This window comes from Camelus dromedarius, chromosome 6 (assembly GCF_036321535.1).
Source record: "Camelus dromedarius isolate mCamDro1 chromosome 6, mCamDro1.pat, whole genome shotgun sequence".
Classification (NCBI taxonomy): Eukaryota; Metazoa; Chordata; class Mammalia; order Artiodactyla; family Camelidae; genus Camelus; species Camelus dromedarius.
Window position 1 is genome coordinate 43,651,117 of NC_087441.1, and position 17,561 is coordinate 43,668,677.

The 17,561-nt window shown below is 36.4% G+C and overlaps 1 protein-coding gene across 5 annotated transcripts in view; it reads left to right on the plus strand.

Moving 5' to 3' along the window:
- CDK19 (cyclin dependent kinase 19) overlaps positions 1-17,561 on the plus strand; it is a 136,206-nt gene that overhangs the window by 88,278 nt on the left and 30,367 nt on the right. For 4 of the 5 annotated variants that reach the window (XM_010989585.3, XM_064486779.1, XM_031456158.2 and 1 more), the window contains one exon: positions 511-651. The exons of the other annotated variant lie outside the window; for it this stretch is intronic. In XM_010989585.3, the coding sequence (XP_010987887.1) occupies positions 511-651 (141 nt within the window). The remainder of the gene's footprint in view (positions 1-510; positions 652-17,561) is intronic. 5 annotated transcript variants of the gene reach the window in all.

Genomic DNA, 17,561 nt, shown 5'->3' on the forward strand with positions numbered 1-17,561 from the left:
TTAGTGATTTCCTATGTAATACTGACTAGTAAGACTATATCCTAGTTTCATTCTATGCCGAAAGAAAGTAGAGCTTTCCAATAATTCTAATACATATGTCGTCAGTGATATTACCCAAATGCACTAAGTCCTAACTCTTCATAGAATAGTAAAGATTTACAGTTTTTTTTCTTTTGTTTACTCTTTCATTCTGTTAGTAGAGAATACAACTAAAACTATTTTTAGGTAGGTTTTAAAATATAAACTCTTTTTACTTGTTGGTTTTATTTAATGAAAATCTTAATGGTTTCACTAAGTCTATCATTATACCCACATTAATACTGTCACATTCACCCCCAGTGTAGATTCTGCATTGGTTGATCTTATTATTCAAATTATTTTTCTCTGTGTCATTATTGCCCTTTAATAAGTAATCTGAAAATTTTGAGAATTTATTGCAGCCTTGATTGTGTTTTATTGACACTGGCAAAAACTATATATTATTACAGTATTTTTTTTTTTAATTTTTAGCATATTATTAAGTTTCACCGTGCATCAAAAGCAAATAAAAAGCCCATGCAGTTGCCAAGATCTATGGTTAAATCATTACTTTACCAGATTCTTGATGGTATCCATTACCTCCATGCAAATTGGGTGCTTCACAGAGATCTGGTAAGTATGTTTCTTTTAAATTATTCAATTTTTTTTCTCCTCTTTTTAAAAAAATATCTTTTTTTCTTGGTACAGTTATGATAAATGTTAATTATAGAAAAATTTGAAAATGCCCATAAGCAAAAAAGAAGGAAATAAAAATAGCCTATAAGCCTATTATCAAAAGATTATCATTATTAACATTTGGTATATGTTCTTCTGCTACATTTATGAATAGCTATAAAATGTCAGTGTGGTTTACAAGAAACGATTGGCATAATCTTAATGGGGTAGTCATATGTAAAACAAGTACCTTTTGATCCATTTTGTTTTTCATATTACTGCTCATCATCAGTAAAAACATTCATAAAGACTGAATTCTCATTGTTTTCAAAGCTAAACTGAAATAATGACATTGTATCTAGTAAACAGAATGTTATTAATATTAACAATAAAAAAATGAATAAATCTAATGGGGAGTATACTTACTGGTCATATTGGCCACACTTCGAATGTTTGACTTTCCTTTTTCACTCAGTACACATATAACATTTATTAATGTCAAATTGTATGCTATTCTCTTTTCATTGTTATTTTAATTTATGTTGATGAGATTTTTTAGTTTGTTTGTTCTTAAAAAATCTGGCTACTGAATAGCTGTAATACCCATGAGTTAATAATTGGAAGTTTTATTTTGCCCCCCACAAAAGTGGTTTCATGATCCTTTATTTCTTAGGCTTTTGGAGACTCTAGGGATATAGCAGGGATAAATCTAGGATGACTCAATTTATTAACTGAGAAGTATTTATTAAAGAAAGGAACGAATACATAAGGAGATCTAGACTGTACCCCTTGCTGCCCGGTCAGTCAGGCTTAGTCATCTGGCTTGAACATCTCTTTTTGTGGCACTGAAGTTAAATTGGGGCCTAATGACAGGGACCACAGAGATGCATTTACCATTTCAACAGAAGCACTTCACCTCATAATTCCAAACTAAGGTTCTCAAAGTCTTCCACCTATCCACTTTACTATTACCCATGAATCAGCATGTTTTTAAACGATTCTTGGGTACATGAGGTTGTTCTAGGTCAAAATTCCTTCATAAAAAGTTTTGGATTTTACTTTGCTATATACTTAACACAGCTTATAAGTTAAATTTTTGAGGTACTATTCATGTTTGAATCATCAATCAGAATCCTTTAATGAAAACTAAATAATCTCAACTCTTCTCTTTTTCACAAAATTGTATATTTTGTTCTGAATTAACACATTTTATTTGTGATGTCACTGCCTGAATATCCAGTGGCACTAAAACCCACTATTACCAGGCCCCAGTTTTCTCCCATCCAAACTTGCTGCTGCTTTTAGTGACCTCTCTTTTGGTTATGGCACCATCCTCCTCTTAGCCTAGAAACTTCTTCTACCTCTTGCAGACACTTGCACTCCACATCATGAACTTGCCTAGTCCTGTCAGTTTCACCTCTGAAATATCTCTTCCATCCATCTATTTCCATTCCTAGCTGAGGCCTTTATTGTCTCTTGTAGTGTGGCGCAAGACCCTTAACTTGTCTCCTTGTCAACAGTCTCTTTCCCTTCTAGTCCACTTTAGACCTTCGGAATACTCAGCCCCTGCTCAAGAACTCTGAAATAGTTCCTCATTGCTTACAGACTAATATGTGGCTTTTGAGGTCTTATCAGGGACAGCTCCAACCACCTTTAAAATTTTCTTCTATATCCCTATAATCTTTCTCTTACACTGTACTATTGAACTATTGATTTTTCCCTGGATCCCCCTGAGATTTCTTGCCTCAGTGGCCTTTATTTTTCCTGTCTTAAAACCCCTTACCCCATCTCTACATATTTAAATTATTATTCAAATTATCACCTGTCTTTTAGCACCTATACAATTGTTAAGACTTATCCTCATATCCATCCCTATTTGGAAATAATCTCTCCTTTTTGTTGGTTGCTGTTGAACTTCACCTTTACTTCTCTTAAGGCATTTATCTATTAGTACTAATTTATGTAGCTGTCTAGATGATGTTCTAGACCACAAACTTCTTGAGAGAGTAGGGTCTGTGAGAGAGTAGGTTCATTTTAGTATACTACTGCTCCAGTACACAGTAGGTACTGAGTAAATATTTCCTTAGAGAATGAGTATCAGTAAGAATATTGAGTATTATGGCATGTTTTTGGGTCAAGTCACATATAATTCAATACATTTGCCAAATAAACATTTACATTTACTATTTCCTTGTATGTGCAAAAAGCATGGAGGGATGAGGACAGTACAGATAAGACCGTATCCAAGACCTTCTCAGGAGTTTAGTCTGAGAGAAGAGACGTGACATACACACCAGCAATTATACTGTGAGGTAGATGAGAGAGAATGTGGTCTGGCAACATGAGAAGTACAGACTAAATTCTATTCAGGGTGAGAAGAGGTTCTGAGTTGAGGGTGGAAATACGGGGAAACTTCAGAGAGGTGCTGTATGAGCTGGACTTTGAAGGATTGGTAGAATATAAATGGTGATTTGAGAGATGAGGGTAAGCTAATGGAGTTTCGGATGTAAAACTTCTGAGGTGAGAAAGCACTTGAATTATCCCAGAAAGGGTGTGTAGTTCTGTCTGGTTCAAAAATGGATAAACTGAATTAAGATAGTATGAGATAACAGTGTCTCATAGAAGTGGTTGGAGCCTGATTGAGGGAGGCCCTAAATAGCAGGCTAGGGAGTTTGTTTTTAAGTATGAAGTTGGTGAGCAACAGAACGAAGGTTTTTTCCCAGAATGAAACTCTTTCCCCATTAAAGAAGCCACCACTGATTATTACCTCATCCATAGCATGAACGCAATGTTGAAAATGTGTCCTGAATGTGGTTCTGACGTAGGATAACACTTGTTTATATTTTACCTCACATTCATCCAATGCCTCTATTCCTTAAGTAAATTACCGTAATAAGATTTGAAACTTTAAACCAGTAGGAAGCTAGTCTGTAACAGCCTACTCAGTTCTTTTCACTGATCATGAGTCCTGCTGTCTGGACTCTATTGTCCTGGTTTTGCTAAAGTATTTTCAGGAGAAAATTTAAATTGCATGTTTACTTTATAGATATATTCTGTAGTAGATAGAGAAATATAAAGTATATCAAGTATGAATGTCATTAAAATCATGGAGACTCTTGAAAAATTATTTTTTTGTGTGAGCTTAAGAGCAGAGTTGCAGTTTTAGTCAATGAGTAGGTTTTTTTAAAATGTAAGAATCCTGGCTTTACACTATTTGTTAGCCATAACTGTTTCAGAGTGCATACCATCTCTAAATTTTCATTTGATGTGAGAAATCTAGAAAACCTATACGATTAAAGGTGTTAGAGTAAATATAAACTTGTAGTGTAACTGTGTAACACCCCTCCCCCCCAATTTTAAAGTAAATAAAAACCAGTGTTTTGGACTTCATTCACAGAAGTATTACATCATCACTGAGGTTGGTGTTTTTCATCATGATTGAGTTCATATCTAGAACTGTATTTTAATTATGCCATTTGAATCCTAGAATTTAATACAGAAATAGAGAATTTAAATAAAGTCACCAAAAAGATTGCTTACATTGAGGAATTGCTTTAAAAGGAAAGGAGAAAAGAAGCTAAATATATTCATCTTGGCAGAGATGGTGAAGTAGAGACATAAGTCTATAAATATTTGGAACTTGTAAACACCAAGGGAGAAAAGATGTATTTTAATTTTATAGCAGGATATAGCTAAGAGTAAGATGAAATATAGGATGACTCACTTTTATGGGCTTACTATTCTGGTAGATTGGAAGAATGCCAAGATATAGTTTATCTCTTTTTTTAAAATTATGAGCTTCTTGAGAGCAAGGATCATATCTCACTAATTTTTGTATTCCTAGCATTGGCATATTGTTCATACTCTTAAATTACTTGAATTTTAGCAGAGCATCTGGCAATTGCACATTATTCTTCAGCAAAGGTAGAGAAATGTTGGCTAAATGACAGTATTGTTAAGTGGATTTAAGGCTCCTTAGTTATAGAATATTGCTGCTGGATCAGTGGCATAAACTGAACTATAAGTTAAACTCATTTTCACTTTCATATCTCCACACCTAGCAGATGATAAATGCTAGGTCTTTATTGAATGAAGGATTTAAAGGAGGGCTCCAGGGCCCTGACCGTAGCTTTGCCTTTTAAAAAGTATTTGTGGAACTTCTATCCCCAAACTCCAACTTGAGTTTTGAATGGTAAATTACTGTTCACACTAGTGGGTGAATAGTGGGACTTTTGAAGTCCACAGGCACAAGTAACTAGTATTTGGTCTGTAAACATGGTACATGGATGTTTTGTGAGATCCAGTTGAGGGAGAAAACAATTTTATATCCAGGAATCTTTTGGGGTTTGTTATTTATTAACACCTACTAAGCATTTTTGGATTGTCAACAAGTCACTTATGTCACAGACCTAAAGACTTACTTATTCTATTAAAATCTAATTAAAAATAATAATAATAACTTGCCAATACTTAGCTGATTAAAGAAAATGAGGCAATAGACATTCTAGCTACAGAGAAATACGTAATATATGACTGGATATTCTGTCATACTAATTGTCAGAACTATATAGTTTTGGTTTGTTGATTTTTTTTTTTTCTTCCTAATGACACCTGCTTGTTCAGGCAGAATTCTTACTGGATTTTCAACAGCATTTTAGCTTGTTTTTTGACATGTTGGCTATGTATATTTTAAGTCTATCTACCTATGCAGCAAATTGCCCCGAACCATAGTATCTTTAAACAACATTTATCATCTCACAAGTTCTTCGGGTCAGGAATCTAGATATGGTTTCTCTGGGTTCTGGGAAGAGTCCACTTTCTGGTTCACTCATGCGGTTTTTGTGCAGGATTCATTTCCTCCCAGGCTGATGGGGAGAGGCCCTCCTTGTCGCGTGGGCCTCTCCATAGCGCATCTCACAACGTGGCAGTTTTCTTCACCACAGTGGGCAAACATGACAGCGAGAGAGGAGTGTGTGTTGGCAAGAGGGAAGTCACAGTCTTCTGTAGGTTAATCATGAAAGTGACATTCCATTACTTTTGCTGTGTTCTGTTCATCAGACGTCACTAGGTGCAGCCCGCACTCAAGGGTAGTAGTTACATAACAGTGTGTATACTGAGCGGGGACGACTGGAACCTATGTCTGCATACTGCCTACCACAGAGTCTAAGAGTCTTTTAAATGATGTCTGGATCCTGTTATTGGCCTTTTTATTTAGTTAAAATATAATCAAGAAAATTTGAGAAGTCCCCTCCTTTCATATATAATTTTTTTCATGTGTGAAAGGTGCTTGGGTAGTAAGAGATTCTGGGTAGTTATAGTTCTGGAGTGTGGGAAAATATTATAATGTACCAATGATTCCTAACCTTTTACATTCTTCAATGATTTATCTCGAGAATTTGGAATATGTTCCTTATTTTCCCCATCCTTCCCCCCAGCCCTGCCCCTGCCCCTTCCACACCCTGCTGTTGAACCACAAGTTTAATCTAGTTAAGTCTAGAGGGTGTGTTCAGTTGAGATCCAGGATTTTTCGTTTTTTTTTCCACAACATACTTAGAGGGTCTGTCTTTGTTAGGTAGTTTGAGGACTGTGCTTATCACTAATATTAGTACTTTGTTATTTATATTTTTCACTCATTTGTGTAAATCAAAGACAAAAATGCAAAGAAAAATTAAATGATGGCAAAAACATTGTTTTCCTAAGTTGGTAATGCTGCTGAGTCGTAAAAGCTAGCTGACCAGTGGTAAAGGACCCCCTGCGGAAGCATGAAATACAGTCCTTTAGCTAAAGAGAGCATTCGTAGGCTCTTTCAGAACATCACTGTATGAAAGTCCAGTATATGAAATCACAGATGGCCCTCCTGTTTCTACTCAGCTGGAAAAAAAAGTGCTGCGCTGTTCATCTTTGTGAAAGTTTGATTAAAATAAATGCTTGGTTGTTGGAGAACTGACTAGAAATCTCTGTGTGCAGTGTAGCTGCTCTTCATATCTTGTCTGACAAGGAGATGCGGCCAGTCTTTAATTTTGTCTATGCTAAACAGGGCCTGATAAGGCAAATGTTTGTACTTCAAAGAAACCTTTAAAATCTTACTGTAGCAATTATGCTGGCATTTTGCAAGCATTTTAATAATGTTTAGAGTTTTAGCCTTGCTTAGTTCTTATGATAGGGAGCTTTGAGATCCTAGATTTAAAAAAAATTAGTTCTAAGGTAGATAATCTTGATACTTAAGCCTCAGTTTTACTCATTTGTAAAATGATGACAGTGATAGGTACTTTATATGGTTGTTGACCTCCTAGTCTTGGCTCCAGGGTTCCTGAATTCCTCCTAATCTCCCTTCTGCAGAAGCTTCTGTACATTCTTCTGAATTCTGTCAGCAATCCAAGGATGCTTTTCTTTTAACCTTTTCTCCCCCAGAATTCCTTTAGCCTGACACTCTTCCTGGCTTCCTCTGCTTTAGAAAGTAGAGCCCTACTATAAATACGTGGAACATGCTTCTTGGTGTTTAAAAAAAAAAAAAAAGTAGGCCATGTATCATCTGGTTTATATTTAACTATTGCTAGTATTTTTTGCCAAGTCTTCATATTTAAAAATATGAAAGTTAAAAAAACTTGCTTAAATGAGATCAGTTAGTGTTTGAAATAACTTCCTTTTCATTCTAACCGTTCTATGCTAATCACATGACTTTCTATTTATTTTTTGTTTGATTTATTAATATTCTACTAGAAGAATTATGACAGAAGGCAGTTTTTATTTTAATATGACTTAATTATCCTAATTTCTTTCAGAATGCAGCGCTAATAATGAACAAGTAAAGGATGGCCTGGTTATCTTCTAACCTGCCATTTTTGGTGATTTTGGACAATTATAGATCTTGTCATGCTAACGAATCACACTAGGGTTTCTGCTGTGACGTCTGGTGCCTAACTAGATCCGGAGAGCTGGTCCTCCGCAGTCTGTGGCTCAGCTGCCCATGCCTGCGGCCTGAGGGCCTTTGATGGTAGTGATGCCATCCACGTGAAGTGACTCCTGTCCTGCTGCCTCTGCATAAGGCCTTGTGAAGATCAGATGAGATAATGTTCCTGCACATCTGTCAGTTTGAGTGAGAGCGTAATTCTCTACCATCTGTTCCGTAGGCAGGTGATACACACTAAGAATCACACTTCTCAGGGGAGCAACTTCAAAGGGGATGTGGTTTGACTCACAGTGGCCCATGAGGCCTCTTAATGTTTAGCTCAGGGACAAGGCTCTTTTGATGATCCCTGACTTCCACATAAAGTTTTAGTAGCCTGTACAGACAAACACATATATCTAGAAGGCTGTTTAGCAAACTAACTTCAAAGTCCCTAAAAGGGTATAGTCAAGATATTTTCACAGCGACAGCAATGGCAGAAACTGGTTAAGAACCAAGGCCTAAGAAGGACCCTCAGTACTTTGAGGCCTAAGTTTAAAACTGAAAAATCAATTCAGCCATACTATTTTATTAATTTTATTAAGATAGAATTTATATACAATAAGATGCACTCATTTTTAACTACAAATTGATGAGCTAGGACAAATGTATAGACCACCACAGGCATTCTACTTTTTTTTTTATATATATAAACATTTTTTTATTGAGTTATGGTCATTTTACAATGTTGTGTCACACAGGCATTCTACTTGGCTGGCACTACAGGATGTTTCAAGATCCTTTATTGAGAATGATGGTATCTTCTTTAAGAGGATATCTTGCATTTAAGAACTGATGATTCGTTTCAGTGGGAGAATACGGATGATGGTTATTTTGTGTGTCATAGTCTCAACTAAGCACACATTTGGGTCGAAGTCTTTTCTTGGTGAGGTCCATAAGTCAATTAAATAGTGTGCATTTTCGAAGTGTGCTTTTGTTCTCATAATCCTGGCCTGGAGTGCATCTCTGAGAAACTTGGGTTCTAATCCTGGGTCTGCAACTGTCTATGGACAGTGAATTTGGTTGCGGTTGTAGGTTTTTCGCTTATTTCTTCATGTGTAAAATGAGAGGGCTCAGTTTAATAACTTCTACCTCTGACATTCTTAATTTCTCATGGTAATAAGGCTGAATTATTTGATTTGAATGTGAATGTCTCAAATGGAAATAGAAGACTGCTTTCTACCAGTGTTGCTTCTCTGCGGGTGGATTGTACTAGTTAATGAACAGGATAGCATCTAAATGTCTTTGTAGCCTTATTCCTGACTTGGCTGTCAGTGTGGAATATATCTTGATTTTACTTTAAGTGACCTTGAAGTTAGTTAAGTAAATAGCCTTCTAAGCTACATGTGTTTGTCTTGCATTAAGCTTTTTATAAAGGCTGCTTTTTATTGGTTCTGTTAGAGAAAAGAAAACCTTATCTCTGCTGTTCAGGCCTGTAACCACTCCTAAAAGACAAAGACAAAAAAGTGCATTGTTAACTGTTGTGCAGTATTGGGTTGGCAGGCTCTGTTTACCATGAATGCTGAGGTTTAATTGGTGCCCAATACAGATACCTCTAGACTATTTTAAGGTAAAATGATATTAATCACAGCATTTAATATTACAGACTGCTCCATTCTAAGATAGCCTGCGTCTAGTTGGAGATCATAATTTCTAACTGGGGAGGCATTTTTGCTGAGAAATAGCACTTTAAATAGTGGTTAGGTCCTCTGAATACAAAGGCCTGTTTAACCCACAATATAAGTATGTTGTGGGTATGACACTTTGAGAACTATGGAACCTAATGTCCATTTTTCCAGATTTCTGTGGAGGAAATACTGGTTTATAGACTTAAGTATATTTGCTTTACAAACATATTTCGTCCTTCTAATATGTTCCAGACACTATGCTGGGCACTGGGAATACAGGGATAGATAAAATATAATCCCTTTCCTCAGTGAGGGCATGGTGGGGAAGACGCACATAAACAGATCATCATAAAATAATGAGGTTTAAAAAAGAAGTTATGAGGCATAGTCATGGATCAGCTGTGCAGAAGGTACTGAGAGCACAGAAGAATACCTAACCAGTTGAGACGGGGCTCTTTTGGAGAATACACACTGAACTGAGTCAGAAAGGATGAGTGGAAATGTCTAAGAAGGAGCTGGGGGAAGCGGGTGGGGAGAGCATTCCAGGCAGAGGGGACATGGGGTGAAAACTGCAAGCACTTTGGTATTACTGGGGCAAAACAAAAAGTAATGAACGAAGAGGCAGAAGAGAGAAGTCGAGACTAGATTACAGTAGACCTCACTTGTCATGTTTAGAAGCATGGATTTTTCCTGTGGTCCGTCAGAGCTGAGCTGGTCATGGTTTTGCTTCAGAAAGACCACTGGGATCAGGGAGGGTACAGCTCAGTGGCAGAGCATGTTTAGCACACACAGGGTCCTGGGTTCAATCCCCGGTACTGCCATTTAGATAAATAAATAAGTAAATAAAATAAAAGTAGATATCCTAGTAGAAAGACCACTGAGACAGAGATGTGGAGAATTGGTTTGAAGGTGCAGGGATAGCAGCTGTCTCTGGCTGTTACAGTCAGCTGGTTGAGAAATGATGAAGGCTTGAACCAGGTCAGAGATAATGAAGACAGAGAGGAAGGGAGATAGTAGACAAATCTTTAGGAAGTAAGATAATCAGACCTGAGGACTGATTAGGTTTGAAGGGTAAAGGACAGGTGTTGAGACTTGTGCTTTTGTTGGCTGAGTGACTGAGAAGGGAATACTATCAGAAAGTGAGGCAGTAAAAATTCAGTTTGAACTAGCTGAATTTGAGACGACTGTGGAGATGGCCAGAATACAGTTGACATCTCTCTTCATATATAGTTTAGATTCTTCGAGGTATATATTTTGGAGTCATTCACATATGGGTGACTGTTGAAACCCTGGAATAAACTAAAATTAGGACTTAAAAAAAAATCTATATTCAGAAGTGAGCTTGGCGTATTTTGTGGTAAGTGCTTACTCTAGTTTCTTACAGCTTCTATTAAAATTGAGAACTTGCCTGTCAAAGAACCATGAGTATAACCATTGGCAATTTTCATTCATTCATTCAACAAATGTGTATTGAACACTATATGCCTGGATTTCAGCAGATATATAAAGTCATTAGAGAAATATTCTCCCTGCCCTGGAGGGGGTTGCAGTCACAATAATGAGGTTCTTTATTTTTTAAATCCTTTACTATCAGTGATACTATTTTTAGGGGTAAAGATATGATAGACCGATGCTATTAGCAAATGACTGTTGTGTTTGTTAGGGAAAAAAAGCACATGTCTTATACTCTTAGTTCTTTGTCCTATTTGTCACAACACTTAATCTTACTTGTTCAAGGTGAACAATGGAGAACAGTGTAAAGAAGGGAACATAAACTGAGGGTTTTCTCCTGGCAATGTACTTTTGTATCAAATGTGAGGAGAGTTGTGCCACATCTATATTTAAATAAAAGAATAGTTTTAGCCATTAATTTTAGGCTAGCACTGTTTATTGTTCAGAAACTAGTCCAACTGATATTCTCATTGGTTTTTTTCCTATTATTCAGGATTGTAGACAATAGTGTTTATGTTTTTCTGTCTTCTTTATTGGTGCTGATGAGTGTCATTATGTGGGTTTCATATTTTTGTTCCAAATGTCCTAGGGTGGGAAGTGCAAAGCAAATGTAGTAGGATAATTGTGTATCTTAAGGCTGTTCTATTTATGATGTGCCAATTAACTGAAATAAATTTAACTCTGTGAAAAGAAAATTGATTCTATAAAAGGGAAAAGCAAATCTAGGATACATGTAAAACATCATGAATGTACATTCAAGAATTAACTACTTTCTGCTAAAATGCAGATATTTCAAGAATAATTTGAGTAATCATATTGTTTATCACATTATTTCCCTGACTTTTGCCTTTAAAATACAATTTAACTAAAATGAACCCTGCAGCTTTGATTTGTCTATCCAGTTTTATTGCTGATAACTTAAATGTGAGGCATCCAACTCCTGCCATTTCTACAGTTTCTATGGTAACCAAAGTGTGCAAACCCAGCAGTATCACTTTCTTTCACAGCTGGCATTTTGTGTTCACAGTAAGAAGAGGGGTTTTAGTAAAGCATAGTCTGTGTTAATTGGGATGTAACTAGGTCAGAACAATTTTGGTATCCTTTCTTCATTCTTTTAGGTTTGTATATGTGGGTGTGAGTGCATGTGCATGAGCTGCAGTTTCCTTTGCTGTTGTTTTGTCTTTTGTTTTTTTTTTTAAAGCATATACCTTCACTTAAATTAATCTTTTAAAGTTAGTCTTCTAAAAATTAAACATAATACCTGCAAACACATCTGTGTGGAGTCTGGGGGGTAGATGGAGTTGTTCTGAGACTTGCCCCTAGCCTTGTAAGTCCTTGAGTATTTCCCTCAAGGAAAAAGAAATTGATGTGAAATGCTTTGAAAAGTTAAGTGTATTTTAATGGTGACTGTATTATTTATTTTGTTGTTATTTTAAAACATCAAGTACCTTATGACCTTAACATTTATTTACTTGTCCTGAAGGGGACAGATAATCCCAGTGAAGGGCTGCGCATAAAAAAATGACTCCTTCTGCGATTCTAGATTTTCACTTGACCACAGGAGCCCTTCTCTGTGGATACTGCCCCAGCTCTGGGTTCTTTCCTTAGACTGTAAAAAGAGCTCATAGCCACTGCTCCCCAGACCATGCCACTGCTTCTGCCCTCCTCTCAGGCTCTGCATGGAGGCCCTGCACTTAGAGCTTCTGTAAGCTTCAAGTACATCATATCAAAGGTATTCTCTAGCTTCAGAACTAGCTGGACCCTCTTTTGTCTTTCTGTATCCTTATTGCATTGTGGTGTTCGTATTCATATTCTCTGTCTCCATGTCGTGTGATGGCAGGGACTACTAACCAGAGTTAGCTAACCCTGATCCAGAACCGGCTTCCTGCTTCTCTCCTATTCAGCAGCTCGTAATCTATTTTCATTTCTTATATGAAGCAATTTTTGCTCCCTTATCTCATTGTATCTTTATTTTTAAAAGTTTCAAGCACAAAATTTAGGAATTGCAAATATAGTAGATGGCATGTAAGATGCTTTATTTGATCATTTTATAATTTAAAAAATTGTTATATCCCAGAGATTCCCATCCTCACTAAAGCCTTGAAAAACGTCCTCTAAATCTGCATTCACCTTTTCTCCACTTGTTTGGGTCTCGTTTACTGTGTCTGGCTTCTGTAAGTGCACAGAAATTATTTTTTCTGAGTCACCAGTGACTTTCTAATTGTTCCAAAGTTGCCTTTTCTCAGCTTTCATTCTGTTGCACCTGAAGACCACCTCCTCCTTTTTAAACCCTTAGCTTCTAGGGCCCAATGCTATCCATGTTTTCTTACCTTGGATGCTCCTTCACAGGTTCTTTATTGGTTCTTTTTCCTCTAATATCCCTTATTCCTCTCAGCACTATTATTTTTTTCTTGTATTTTAAAAAATACCATTTCTCTAATTATCAACAATAGAGAATATACAACATCAAACATTATGGAGATATATAATGTAGTAGAAAATGATTCTCTCTCCAAATCCTGCTATCAGAGATGGTCAGAATACCAAAATATATACATATTGCATAAAATAATTTTGCAGTTTGTAAAAATTATGGGTAAGACAGAAAGATAATATAACAATATGATGCTAATTCTAGTCATGTAAAACATTTAGGTCTTTCCAAGTCCCCACATCTTCCTGTATGATCCACAACACCCTCCTTAATCTCCGTCTCACCCCTTTGCTGCTTCTCCTGTGCTAACTCTCCTCCTCTGACATCAGCTATGGCCACATTGACCTCTTTGCTATTTCTCCAGTTAGCCAACCTGCCAGCTCGCCAATGTTTTTCCTGATTGCTTTAAGCCGCATGATCTTTCCTTGCTGCAAATCTTGTGGCGGCCCTCGTAAACTCTCAGAGCACAGGTCAGACAGTGCCCAAGAACCTGTCCATTTCTGGTACCCAGATGACTTGTGCCAAAAGCAGAATCACTGGAAACAGCAAGCAAGCCCTCCCTTGGGTTTCCTTCTCTCTAGAATCATCAGTGCCTTATCACTGTCCTTCCTGATGGCCACCGTTCTCCCTGGCAAGTCTCTAGTTCATCAGACAAACTTCTGCCTCAGGCCTTTCAACTCGCTCTTCCCTGATTACTGCACTTGCTACTGTAACTTTCTTCAGGTCTTATCCCAAATGTTACCTTCTCAAGGAGGCATTCTCTAAGTAATTTAAAATAATGCTTAAATAATGTTGAAAAGAACACCCTTCCGACCCACTCCCAACAGTACCTATTCCCATTACTTGCTTTATTTTTTGTCTTTATTATCTTCTTAATATATGATATATACAAAAGAATATTTGGTACATGTATATGTACCTTAAAAAGCATCACAGTCGAGAGCCTGTTATTTAAGCCGATAACTGGAACATTACCAATAGCTTGCTTCTATCTGTGTTTTTTCCCCCATCTATCCTCCTGCCTCCTCCCAAGAGGTAACAAATTTCCTGATTTTTGAATCTGTTACTCACTTCTTTTAAAAAATAGGTTTCACATTTGTATGTTTGCCTAAACAGTCCATTTTTTTTAGCTTTGCTTGGTTTTCAGCTTTATAGTCTTCCAAAGCTTGCTTTTCTCACTCAGCGTAATGTTTCCAAGATCTGAATATTTTTTACCTTTATTTGCAATTCAGTGATTTTCACTGCTGTTTTAAAATTCACTGTGTGACTCTTACCACAATTAATTTCTCCATTTTCCTATTAGCTAGAAATTTGGGTTGCATCCAGATTTTTTTTGTGTTACAAACTGTGCTGCTCTGACCATTCTTTGGTGTATCTAAAAATGGAATTACTGAGTCGAAGGTTATGCAGTTGTTCAGTTTTGCAAGATGATGCCAAATTATTTTCCAAAGAAGTTGTACCAATTTATTCTCCCACCAGTTATGTATTGGGGTTCCCCTCGACCTACTTCCTACTCAACAGTTCTTAATTTTTAACCAATTTACTAGGTGTAAAATGGTATCTCACTGTGATTTTAATTTGCATTTCCCCCACTACTGATGAGGCGTGGCATCTTTTCATAGGCTCCATGGTTAAAAATATTTCTTCTTTTGTTAAATCCCTGTTTGGACATTATGCCCATTTTTCTGTTAGGTTCTTTTTAATATTGACTTGTAGGAGTTCTTTATTCTGTATACTAAATCTTTGTTACTGATACGTGTTCCAAAACTTCTGGTGGTTTGTGCTTTGTCTTTTTATTTTCCTTATCTTTGATGATTAGAAATTACTTTAATAGCTGAATTTATCAGTCTTTACTTTTATGGTTATTCTTTGTAACTTGTTGAAGAACTTCTTCCCTGCCTCAGGGTCAAAAAGATACTCTCCAATCTTTTTTTTCCCTCCAAAACTTTAAAGTTTTGCTTTTCACATTTAATTCCTTAATCCTCCTGAAATTGATGTCTATATGGTAGGAGGTGAAGGTTCATTTTACGTATTTTTTTCCCCATTTGAGTAACTTGTGCCGGCACCATCTATTGATTAGTTTTTCTTTTCTCCACTGATCTGAAGTTCCTCTTCTTTCAGTATCATGGTTCCATCTGTTTTTTCCATTCTCTCCCATTGATCAGTTTGTCCATCCTTGTACCAGTACCACAGTTTTAATTATTACTGCTTTAAAATACATCTTGATATCATGCTTGAGCCAGATTCTTACCCTCATCCCCTGCCCCTAGCACTTCATGAATATCTTGCCTATTCTTGGCTCTTTGCTTTTCCACATACATTTTTTAAATGAGCTTTTCAAGTTCCACAAGGAAGTGCTGATAGAATTTTAATTGAAGTTGTATTGAATAAACAGATAATGTATGGGGAGAACTGATGGCTCTGCTACATTGAGTCTTCTCTATAAACATGAGCTCTTTATTTATTTAGGACTTCTTTTTTTTTTTTTAACATTTTTTATTGATTTATAATCATTTTACAATGTTGTGTCAAATTCCAGTGTTCAGCACAATTTTTCAGTCATTCATGGACATATACACACTCATTGTCACATTTTTTTCTCTGTGAGTTATCATAACATTTTGTGTATATTTCCCTGTGCTATACAGTGTAATTTTGTTTATCTATTCTACAATTTTGAAATCCCAGTCTATCCCTTCCCACCCTCCACCCCCCTGGTAACCACAAGTCTGTATTCTCTGTCTATGAGTCTATTTCTGTCCTGTATTTACGCTTTGTTTTTGTTTGTTTGTTTTTGTTTTTTGTTTTTTAGATTCCACATATGAGCGATCTCATATGGTATTTTTCTTTCTCTTTCTGGCTTACTTCACTTAGAATGACATTCTCCAGGAGCATCCATGATGCTGCAAATGGCATTATGTTGTCGGTTTTTATGGCTGAGTAGTATTCCATTGTATAAATATACCACATCTTCTTTATCCAGTCACCTGTTGATGGACATTTAGGCTGTTTCCATGTTTTGGCTATTGTAAATAGTGCTGCTATGAACATTGGGGTGCAGGTGTCATCCTGAAGTAGATTTCCTTCTGGATACAAGTCCAGGAGTGGGATTCCTGGGTCATATGGTAAGTCTATTCCTAGTCTTTTGAGGAATCTCCAGACTGTTTTCCATAGTGGCTGCACCAAACTGCATTCCCACCAGCAGTGTAGGAGGGTTCCCCTTTCTCCACAGCCTCTCCAGCATTTGTCATTTGTGGATTTTTGAATGACGGCCATTCTGACTGGTGTGAAGTGATACCTCATTGTAGTTTTGATTTGCATTTCTCTGATAATTAGTGATATTGAGCATTTTTTCATGTGCTTTTTGATCATTTGTATGTCTTCCTTGGAGAATTGCTTGTTTAGGTCTTCTGCCCATTTTTGGATTGGGTTGTTTATTTTTTTCTTATTGAGTCGTATGAGCTGCTTATATATTCTGGAGATCAAGCCTTTGTCGGTTTCACTTGCAAAAATTTTCTCCCATTCCGTAGGTTTTCTTCTTGTTTTACTTCTGGTTTCCTTTGCTGTGCAGAAGCTTGTAAGTTTCATTAGGTCCCATTTGTTTATTCTTGCTTTTATTTCTTCTAGGAGAAAATTTTTGAAATGTATGTCAGATAATGTTTTGCCTATGTTTTCCTCTAGGAGGTTTATTGTATCTTGTCTTATGTTTAAGTCTTTAATCCATTTTGAGTTGATTTTTGTATATGGTGTAAGGGAGTGTTCTAGCTTCATTGTTTTACATGCTGCTGTCCAGTTTTCCCAACACCATTTGCTGAAGAGACCGTCTTTATCCCATTGTATATTCTTGCCTTTGTCGAAGATGAGTTGACCAGAAGTTTGTGGGTTCATTTCTGGGCTCTCTATTCTGTTCCATCGGTCTATATGTCTGTTTTGGTACCAATACCATGCTGTCTTGATGACTGTAGCTCTATAGTATTGTCTGAAGTCTGGCAGAGTTATTCCTCCAGCCTCTTTCTTTCTCTTCAGTAATGCTTTGGCAATTCTAGGTCTTTGATGGTTCCATATAAATTTTATTATGATTTGTTCTAGTTCTGTGAAATATGTCCTGGGTAATTTGATAGGGATTGCATTAAATCTGTAGATTGCCTTGGGCAGTGTGACCATTTTAACAATATTGATTCTTCCAATCCAAGAGCATGGAATATCTTTCCGTTTTTTAAAGTCTTTAATTTCCTTCATCAATGGTTTATAATTTTCTGTGTATAATTCTTTCACCTCCTTGGTTAGACTTATTCCCAGATATTTTATTACTTTGGGTGCTATTTTAAAGGGGATTGTTTCTTTACTTTCTTTTTCTGTTGATTTATCGTTAGTGTAAAGAAATGCAACTGATTTTTGAATGTTAACT